This window comes from Cervus elaphus, chromosome 24 (assembly GCF_910594005.1).
Source record: "Cervus elaphus chromosome 24, mCerEla1.1, whole genome shotgun sequence".
In the NCBI taxonomy this organism is placed as follows: Eukaryota; Metazoa; Chordata; class Mammalia; order Artiodactyla; family Cervidae; genus Cervus; species Cervus elaphus.
The window spans coordinates 61,452,437-61,463,214 of NC_057838.1; the positions used below are offsets into that span (position 1 = coordinate 61,452,437).

Here is a 10,778-nt window from a genome sequence, read left to right on the forward strand (position 1 = left end):
TTATTCTCTATATATAATACTTTGCATCTGCACATCCCAAATTCTCAGTCCATTCCTGCCCCACCCCCCACCCCCCACAAGTCTTCTCTGTATGTGAGTTTGTTTCTGTTCCGTAGGATAGATAAGTTCATTTGTGTCATATTTTAGATTCCACATATAAGTGATACCATATGGTATTTGTCTTTGTGTTTCTTGCTTCACTCAGTATGATAATCTCTAGGTCCATCCATGTTGCTGCAAATAGCATTAGTTCATTCTTTTTTATGGCTGAGTGGTATTCTGTTGTATATACATACCACATCTTTATCCATTAATCTTTTGATGGCCATTTGGATTGTTTTCATGTCTTGGCTATCGTGAACAGTGTTGTTGTGAACTTAGGAGGGCATGTATCTTTTCAAACTATTGTTTTGTCCAGATACATGCCCAGGAGTGGGATTGCTGTTATCACATGGCAACTCTAGGTTTTAAGGAGCCTCCATACTGTTCTTCATAGTGGCTGTACCAATTTACATTCCCAGCAACAGTGTGGAAGGGTTCCCTTTCCTCCACACCCTCTCCAGCATATATGATTTGTAGATTTTTTTCATGATTGGCCATGAATCATGTGTGAGGTAGTATCTCCTTGTAATTTTGATTTGCATTTCTCTAATAATTAGCCATGTTGAGCATCTTTTCATGTATCTGTTGACCATCTGTTTCAAGTATCTATTCTTTATACAACAACAATAACAAAACTCTCAGCAAACTAGGGATGGAAGGAAAGTTCCTCAAACCTGATAGAAGGCATCTATGAAAAACCTACAGATAGCCTCATACTCAGCGATGAGACAGTCGCTTTAGCCCCTAAGATGGCGGAATGAGATAAGAATGTCCGTGTTCTCCATTTCTAGTTGACATTTAACTTGGAGGTTCTGGCCAGTACAGGTAAGCAGGAAAATAATAAAAGGCATTCAGATTGGGAAGGAAGAAGTAAAGCTATCTTTATTTGCAGACAGTATAGAATTCTGTCTTCAGCTAAACTGTCCATCACTTGTTGGAGTAGAATTCCCACAAAGAACTCAAAATTGACATCCTGAACCCTCTTTTGTTAGGAAGTTACTTGAAGATGTGTTCCACTCAGATTAGGAGGAAGTCAAGAAAAAGGGGGGAAAGGAGAGGATCGTAGAAGGAACAGCTCTCTCTCTGGTCAGCTCCAGCTTGGGAGCCCCGTGGCAGGCTTGGAGGACACTCCACATCAGAGCAAGAGGGGGAGCCCAGGAAACAAAGAACGTTGTAGACCAGGGGGCATTCAGGCTTGAACAGAATTGAAGCTCTGGAAAAGACAAAGGGAAGAAGTTATGAAAACGGAAACCTGTAGGAGAGGCACGTTATCTTCCTAAGGAAGCCAGGGTACGGTTGTGAAGCCCACTGAAGTGAGGTGTGCATTTAAGCAATGTAAGAAAAGAAGAATCCATTACATGTTGATGTTTCAAGGGTTTTTTTCTTCCTAAAAGAGACCAGGGTTTAAGAGCAGTGTCCTCCTGGAGAAGGCAATGGGCCAAAGAAAAGGATGTTCTTGGTCTGGCATACTGACATATTCTTAAAGGCTTGTCACCGATTCTCAGATCATAATGCCGATTTTGCACACCAAGAGTGTAAAACGAGACATGTAATTGATAGTAGGTTGGATTATGGAAATCAGGTGAAGGGCAGCCTGGACTTTTTTAACAACCAAAGAAACTCATTGAGTTAGATTTCTAGGTGCTGTGTTTCAGCTCCTTTGGTAATGATCCAGAAGAAACCAAGGACAAGCTGTTTGATAAAAATGGACACAATGAACTTGCATGAGTACTGTGGAAAATAGCTGTTTCCACTTAGGAATGCTGGTGCTTTGCTGAGGCCGAAGTTCTGCCTGGTGAGCCTGGACTAGCCTGATCCGCAGTGCAGAGACATGTTTTGGGGGCTGTCTTGGAGGAGTCTTGATGTCTCTCTTGGTGACACTGTCAGGCAGAAGGAAACCAGATCTCGCAGAAGACAGAGGAGATGACAGCAGTGTAGGGTAGTTCAGGAAGTGGAGGTTAAATTATGCTGGGTATGGCTGTGTCACCTGGAAGATACAGTTCTTCTGAATGGTACAGAAGGCAATAGTTGAAAGCAAGAGAGTTAGATAAGAGGATGGGAAATAAATACAAATGTATCCAAAATCAAAGGGGAATGGTGGATTAAGGATGGGAATGAGTGGTGAGGTATGTTCTGAAAAAGATGCCTGCCCCTCATCGTTCCTATAGCAGCTTCAGGGCAGGTGATGACTGTGTGGAGGGCCAGCAAGGGCCAGCAGTCGGTGCTGAATGGACCCAGCCTGGGTGAATATTTGTTGACTGGCTGCTGCTTTTTCCCCAACAGGAGTGGTATCCGTCTGTTTCGAGGGGGACAGCGACGGTTACATCAACTTGGTGGCATACCCGTACGTGGAAAGTGAGACCGTGGAGCCGGATGACGCACCGGAGCGGGAGCAGCCTCGGCGCAAGCACTCGCGCCGGAGCCTGCACCGGTCGGGCAGTGGCAGTGACCACAAGGAGGAGAAAGCCAGCCTGCCCCTCGAAACCTCGGAGAGGTAAGGGGCTGGTGAGCGGGGCTGGCGATGCATGTCTGGTGCTGTGAGCACAGACACTCAGAGTATCTCTAGCATCCTGATGCATCACGTGGAAGCAGGGCTCACGGTGGAGGGACGATGGCTGATGTTCGCAGGTTCACCACATCGTGCCGCCTGCCGCCTGCGTGTTCCATCGCCCCGGTGGGGCCCCCTTCTGAGTTTGGCTGTAGCTGGTCGAGAGAGAATGGAGTTCTCTCAGCTTTTTGAAGCAAGAACACGCTGTTGTTTTCTTCCAGCTTTGTTAATGTCTCGCATTCCCAAGGCAGAGGTGGAGATGCACTGGCCCATGGTGAGGTCCCAGCTGCTTTCTCCCCTGCAGGATCGCAGAGCCCAGAGGCAGTGAGTGCAGCCAGGCCCATGCTCTTTAAGGGTTTTGGAGTCAGATCTCTGAGACTCTTGATATCACCTGTTAACCCTTGCCCTGCATCTAAAATTCAGCTTATTGAATTGGAAATTGAATTTTCTTGTAGATCAGGAAAAAGAATTATTTTTCTCAATACATCATGCAAAAAATGTACACCCCCACAAGCGTGGCCATAGTCAAAAAGATAGACAATGAAAGTTTTGTTGAGGTTATGGAGAAACTGGAACCCTCCTATGTTGCTGATGGGAATGTAAAATAGTGCTGCCATTCTGGAAGACAATTAGGCAGTTTTTCAAAAAGTTAAACCCAGCAACTGCACTCCTAGGTATATGCCCAAGAGAACTGGAGGAAAATAGTCACGTGTAAAATGTGTATGCAAGTATTTATAGCAGCATTATTCCTAATAGCCCCAAATTAGAAACAACCTGAATGTCTATCAGTTGATGAATGGATAAATTAAATGTGGTATAGGATATCACTCAGCAGTGAATAGAAATGGAATACTGACACATGCTACAGTATGAATGAACCTTGAAAACATACATTAAGTGGAAGAAGCCAGTCACAGAAAACCACATATTGTATGGTTCCATTTATTTAAAATGTTCAGAATCAGTAAATCCATATCTTTTATGTCCAAGAGACAGAAAGTAGGTCAGTGGATGCCAGGGATTGAGGGGGCAGCGTTGATGAGAAGTCGCTATTACTAATGGTGACAAGATTTGTTTTGGGGGTGATGAAAATTTCTAAAAATTAGATAGTGGTAATGTTTTCTAACCTTGTGACTATACTTTAAAAAAAAAAAACTAGCAAATTGTAAAAATAAATAAATAAAACTAATGTAAACAAAAAATAATGTGAGCTTTTTGAACCAAAGTGAAATCAAAATTGTATGATTAAATTACTTTGTACATATTTAATCTCACTCAAAAATAAGTTTCAGTGAGGGAATCCATGGCAGTCCAGTGATTATGACTTGGCACCTTCGTTGCCGAGGGCCTGAGTTCGAGCCCAGGGAAGTGAATATCCTGCAGGCTGTGCAGCATGGCCAAAAAAAAAAAAAAATCAGTAACTAGATTGCTCTGTGATTTGACTTAGAATTAGGGCTTTTCTTAGACGTGGCAACACACAGTTTCTCTCTTGGCATCAGATCAGACCAGTTTAGCAGCGCTGGCTGCACACGCTCACTCCTTACTGCACCCCGTTTACTCACTTTAAGGGGCTCATGCCTCTGGGGCCATGTGTCACCCATCAGAAAGATTTGTTAGATTGCACGCTAGACTTGATCCAGGCCTCCCCAGCCCTATGTAGTGAGACCCCAGAGGATGACTCGTCTGAACCCCTTAGCAATGTGTATGTTCTTCCTTCTTAGCCCCCAGGAGGCAAAGAGTCCGAAGGTGGAGCTACACAGCCACTCGGACGTCCCTTTCCAGATGCTAGATGGCAACAGCGGTCTGAGTTCTGAGAAGATCAGCCACAACCCTTGGAGCCTGCGCTGTCACAAGCAGCAGCTGAGTCGCATGCGCTCTGAGTCCAAGGACCGAAAGCTCTACAGTATCCTTGTTACCGCTCCTCCAGCAGCGCCTGCTACTTGGGACCACAGCTCCTGTGTCAGGGCGCCTCCCAGTACCATGGTCAGCACCCTCTCTGTTCAGGGGCTCGTCTTTTGTTCTTATCTCCCTTTACCGTGGGCTCTTTATGTTTTCATCATTTTTTTTTGTTTCCCTGCCTTTTGGGTCTGGTAAGACTGAAGCTTAAACTTGGCAGTCTAGAAAAGTGCTCTCCAATAGAACTCTGTGACAGTGGAAGAATCTGTGCTAAAATTTGTGGTAGCCACTAGCCATATTGTAACTGAAATGTGACTGCTGTGACTGAGTTACTCAATTTTTAATTTGTTTAATTAAAATCTGCATTTAAGTCAGCAGGTATGGATAGTGGCTACCATATTTATCGGTGCATGTCTAGAATCAGGGCTGTGTATGTGTGTGTGTGCATATGAACACATGTACACCTGTATTTCTCCCCTCCCAACAGATAATATTTTTTTTTAATGTTTTAGTGTTTATTCTAAAGATAAACAATATACCAATGTAAAATAGTTTTAAGATAGCAGAGATAAAGTATTATGAAATGAGAATTCTTAAAATCAGTTAGCGTTTTGAAACAGTGGACAATAAATTACTAAGACTTATTGAGAAACTGAGGGGAAGTGTGCTGAGCACTTCATATGTACTTACTCAGTTTTCCTGTCTTTTGAGGGAGGAACTGTTATGATTCCCATTTATAGATGAGTATATGGAAGCACAGGGGGATGAAGTATTGTGCCCAGAGCCACTGAGTGGAAAGGCAGGGTCCTACGCCCTCAGGCATTGTGAGATACTTCTGCAGCCTTCTTCGAGTTTTATTGTTGCTTGTTTATAAATCATAGCAGGCAATGAGACTAGTCAAAAGCTGCACATAATGAATTTCACATTGCTCTTTAAAGAATTACAGGATATTAAAATGTTAATCATCAGAGTGATGCCGAGGGTCTTACCCTCTAAGACCAGGTGATTGCTCCGTAGTCCAAAATATGGAACTGAGGGCTTGGCTGTGAGCCTCGATGATGATCGTTGGCAGACCTGTGACAAGCCAGTACCTTTATCTAAGATCATTGAAGACAGGAGATGTAGATGAAGACCTGGATGTAAACAGGAGATCCTAGAAGTACTAAGGGATAAGTTTACTATATGGCTTGAAGTTTAGTCAGAAAATGGTGAGAGAAATTTAAATCCAGCTTTTTCTAAAGATTCCTGTTTGGGAATGTTAAATCTGAGTCATCATTTTTGCAGTAGAGCTACAAAGGAAGTTTCTTACTTCTTATGCATAAATGAGGCACTGGATTGAGCAGGGTCTTGGTTTACTGATGGTGCCAGAGATGTATGTGAAACTCCCAAATTTTCTTTGGTTTATTATGTATGCCTGCAAGACAGTGTTAAAGAATAAAATTAAAATGATGACATCAAAAAATGTGGCAAATACATATGATTAAAAATTATTCATAAAAAGGCATGAAATTTTGTCACATGCTACAGTATGGATGAACCTTGAAACCAATTTGCTAAGTGAAGTAGCCAGATATAAAGGGACAAATATTCTATGACTCCGCTGATATGAAGTACCTAGGACAGACACATTCATAGCAACAGAAAGTAGAATAGTGGTTTCCAGGGGATATGGGGCGGGGGAGGAATAGGCGTTATTGTTTTAACATCATCTGTTGGGAAGGGAGAAATACACATGTGTACATGTGTTCATAGGCGCATGCACACACACACACACACACACACACACACTCCTGAACAGTTTCTAATTTCTGTTTGGGAAGATGAAAAGGTTTTGGAGAGTGGGTGGTGGTAATAGTTGCATACTTATAAATGGTTAACCTGGTAAATGGTGTATGTATTTTCCCGTAATAAAAATGTTTTCAAAGAAATAATAAGCCAGAGGTGTGACACCCACATTTGAGAGTCTCTGAGGTGAACACACATTATTACATTAGAAGGGAGTGCCTCCTTTCGTAGTAAAACTGGATTTTCCTTTCCTGGCTGGGACTGCTGGCGAGTACGGTCGTTATTCCCCTTGACTGCGGTCCAGAGTTCCTCCTGCTTGAGAACGTGGTGCACCACTTCAAGTGCCCCTGTGTGCTGGACCTGAAGATGGGCACCCGCCAGCACGGCGACGACGCCTCCGCCGAGAAGGCCGCCCGGCAGATGCGGAAGTGCGAGCAGAGTACGTCGGCGACGCTGGGCGTCAGGGTCTGTGGCATGCAGGTGAGTCCGCCTTGGCAAGAGCCCAGGTGCTTGCGTGTTTGGGGTTGTGTGTGTACCTGCTTGCTGTCCATGCCGGGGGTCCTCCTGGCACAGTGGCCCAGAGTCTCCTCTGGGAGGCTGAGTCCCTGGGGGGGCGCTGGGTGCCTGTTTGAGACATGTTCCCTGAGCCCTCTCGTCCTTACCCGGGGACCCTGGACTGGGCTCTAGTGCAGAACCACTGTGAGAGCCTGTTGCCTTGACACTGGGGCAACTAAGACTCTTGTCTGTCAGCACGATCGGTATTCTAGTTTGAGTCCAGCTGGTCTCCCGGAGGGCCCCACGGGTAATGGCGGAACACCTGCAGGCCTGGTCTCCACACTCTCCTGCCTTTACCACAGGAAAACTCAGGGCGGACTTGGCCTGCTCACTCCAGCCGTGCAGGCTGGAGCAGAAAAGTGCAGGTTGGCCAGAAGTACTTTCCAGACCGCGCCTGCCCAGGGCCCTGTGAGGTCCTCAGACCTCCCTGGTCCTCACCTGCCTGTCTCCTGGGGTTTTAGGTGTACCAGCTGGACACGGGGCATTACCTCTGCAGGAACAAGTACTATGGCCGTGGGCTGTCCATCGAAGGCTTCCGCAACGCCCTCTATCAGTACCTGCACAACGGCCTGGACCTGCGGCGTGACCTTTTTGAGCCCATCCTGAGCAAACTGCGGGGCCTGAAGGCCGTGCTGGAGCGGCAGGCCTCCTACCGCTTCTACTCCAGCTCCCTGCTTGTCATCTACGACGGCAAGGAGTGCCGGTCTGAGTCCTACCTGGACCGCCGGTCCGAAATGCGTCTGAAGCTCCCGGACACCAGCCTCCCGGAGGCGGCCCCGCCCTGCGGCCCTAGCACCAGCCTCAGCAGCAGCAGCCCGGAGGCGGGCCCCTTCTCTCCGCCCAAGGTGGACGTCCGCATGATCGACTTTGCACACAGCACGTTCAAGGGCTTCCGAGATGACCCCACAGTGCATGATGGGCCCGACCGAGGCTATGTGTTCGGCCTGGAGAACCTCATCAGCATCATGGAACAGATGCGGGACGAGAACCAGTAGGCCCAGCTCGGGGCCCCCCGGACCCCCTTCCTCTCCACCCGCAGGCAGGGACCAGTGCTCTCAACTCGCCGTGAGGACACACAGACTTGCTTTTAAAGGGTTATATTTCTCTTTGGTGTAAACTAAAAGAAATGTTTTTAGCTGTAGCCTGGAATCCATATATATAAAGTGACGGAGGGCAGAACATGTCCTCTCAGCCAGGCTGCCCAGCTTGACGGCTCTGACTGCTGTGTCCAGGCAGACTTGGGAAGGAGGAGCTGCCCCTGGTGGGCTTGGCGGCAGGGACAGGGTGCCCCTGGACTTTGGTTTCTCTTGCCCAGGTCTTTGGGGTCTGTGACTGCAGGGTCCTGCTAGTTGCAGGGTGAAGCCCAGGGTTGGCGCAGGGCCCCTCCATGTTCATTCAGCCCTGGTTCCTCAGCCACAGAGGCTGGGTGCCCATCTCTTGGGGGACTTTATAACCTGTGCTGTGGGTATCACCCATCTCTTTGACAGGCGTTCCCAGGGCACCACAGGGCCAACTGCACATAGCTGGACCCTTCCTGGTTCTGACCTTGGCATGAGGCTAGATTCATGAAGCTGTGCTGAAGCCAGCTATGGCAGAGCGCAGGCTCTGGGATCCCCAGGCACTGTTTGGCACTTGAACCTGCTCCTGCCTGCACACCCCAGCCAGCCTTTCTCACTAAGACCCCTTGCCTAAGGAGGCCATCCCCTCTTGCCCCACTGGAGGGGGCCCTGCTCTGTGGGCTGAGGAGAGTCAGCCTCCCAGCAGCCTTTGGGGCCTCTGATGGCTCTGACCCAGACAGTATTTGCAGCCCCTGGGCTGTGGGTAGGAATCCACTTCCTCTGGCTTCTTGGGCAGCTTTGCTGCCTCGGAGAGACTGCTCCTTCCAGGGCTCAAAGGCTGTGGTCCGCTCAGGGTCTCACCTCTCCCCAGGCCAAGCTCAAGGCAGCAGCCCACTGTGAGGAGCTCCCGGCTTGTGAGGGAGAACTTTAAGCTTGTTTGCTTTTGAGGACATTGGGCACTGGGTGCAAATGCCCCGATTCTGCTAATGAGAGTTTTGTCTTACCAGTACTGGGATCCATCCGTCTGTCCATTCGTCCATGTGCCAGCCCCTGTGATCTTTTCCCCTGGGGTGTAGCCTTGTTCAGTAGTAAGTATTGATTTCCCTCATGCTTCCCTCAGCAGAATACCCTCTTTGCCATTCCTGAGGTGAGCTTTTGCCCCTGTGCCCTTCCTAAGCAGGTGCTACCTTTAAAAAGTGGTAGCAAAATGAATCGGAGGAGGTGTTTCCCTGCTGGCCCAGCACCGTCTCTGTGAGCCTGTGGCATGGCCCCCTCGGCACTCAGCGCTGACAGTGCCACAGTGAAGACCGGGGGGGTGACCCCTTCCTTGCCGATGGCTTCAGTGATTTTGCTGCCAGCCCTTACTGGCACAGAGACCTGCCATCTGTGGCCAGGAGCTCACCTAGCTGTTGCCGAGGTTAGTGCCCTCCCCTGAGTCCAGGGCCGCTGTCATTGTCACTGCTAGCATGTCCCTGTTACAGCATTCATGGTAAGCCTGCCAGCCTGTGTCTGTGAGAGGCCTCCGTAACTGATGGGCTACTTTCCCACTCCTTAGAGATGCAGCCTCACACAGCTTAAATGGGCTCCGCAATGGGATCCCATCTCTCTCAGCCCTCTGACCCTGGTGCCATTGGTGGGCAGGTTCCCATTCCTGGGGGCCAGGAGGAGCAGCTTGTCTGTTTCTGGTCAGTAAAGAGCATCTTCTCTCATGTACTATTCTGTGGCTTCAGCCATGGGGGCAGTAGCTCTTCCTTAGCGTGGCTAGTCATTTCCTGGCAAGGCCAAGGCTAAACCAAAGGGTCTGGGTCCACTCGGGACCCACTTGATGGCACCTCCCCAGTGTGGGGATGTGCCGTGCTTCCTGAATTGGTGTATTGTGGGAGTTGCTGCCCCATTCCACTCTTCATTGTGAGAGAGGTTACACCCACTTATAGTCAGTATTTCCTGGCACTAAAAGAGCAGGGCTGGTTTTGCTGCTGCTTTCCCAGGGCAGGGTCCCTTCTTTTCAGCACTTTTGAACACTTGCAAGACACAGCCCTGTTATCCAACGGGTGGCGGGCATGTGTGTCTGCACTTGCTGTTTGCCACTATTTTGCCCTGCTCCATGCCAGAGAGCCCTGTCCCTGCCAGGCCCTGCCTTCCCAGCCCCAACTTGGGACCAAAGTGCAAGACAGGATCACGGGTTGGGGTGTCCAAGTGACTCCTCTCTATAGTGCTTCCGTGGGCCAAGTCGACACCAGCCCCCTAGCGGGGTGGGATGGGCGGTGCTTAAAGAGGAAGGGGACCAGTGTAGCAACTTGCCAGGGACCCCACCCCTCCCTCACATCCGGGCCTGTGCAGTGGGCGTGGGGATTCTCCTAAGGGGCCAAAGGCCTGGGCTTCTTCGGTATCCTCTGCTCCCTTGCTCTCATCTGGTCACATGCACACTCCTAGATGCAGATTGCTTTGAACTTTAAAACTGTTCAATTTGGTTTTGTTTGTACCGATTTAAAAAATGTTTTAATAGGGAAAATTTGGGGGAGAACCATGGGTAGGGCCTGGTTCCTTTGCTTCTCGGGGAACAACAAGGCCTCGTCTGGAGGACCGCTCTCTGCTCCACTTTCCTGGAAGCTGCCTAAGCCTGTCCACGCCGCCCAAGCCCTGCGCCCGGATATGACACGTGGCTCCGGTCGCTTCTGGGCGCGGCTGCGTTTTCTCGGGACCTTGCGTGCATGGGAGGGAGTGCTCAGGCCTTGCGCCGAGCCCGCCCTTTCTGTACACCTAGCGCTGCCCGCCCCGCTTGTGTCTGAGGTCGTGTATGTCAAAATAAAGCCGCTAGAAACTGACGCGTGTCC

General features: G+C 49.0%; 1 protein-coding gene across 3 annotated transcripts in view; it reads left to right on the forward strand.

Annotated features, from left to right (window-relative positions):
* Positions 1–10,769, forward strand: part of IP6K1 (inositol hexakisphosphate kinase 1) — a 38,219-nt gene extending 27,450 nt beyond the window's left edge. For all 3 annotated transcript variants that reach the window (XM_043886779.1, XM_043886781.1, XM_043886782.1), the window contains 4 exons: positions 2,386–2,596; positions 4,372–4,553; positions 6,636–6,811; positions 7,348–10,769. In XM_043886779.1, the coding sequence (XP_043742714.1) occupies positions 2,386–2,596; positions 4,372–4,553; positions 6,636–6,811; positions 7,348–7,881 (1,103 nt within the window). In that variant the 3' untranslated portion in view covers positions 7,882–10,769. The remainder of the gene's footprint in view (positions 1–2,385; positions 2,597–4,371; positions 4,554–6,635; positions 6,812–7,347) is intronic.
* The last annotated feature ends 9 nt before the right edge of the window (positions 10,770–10,778 follow it).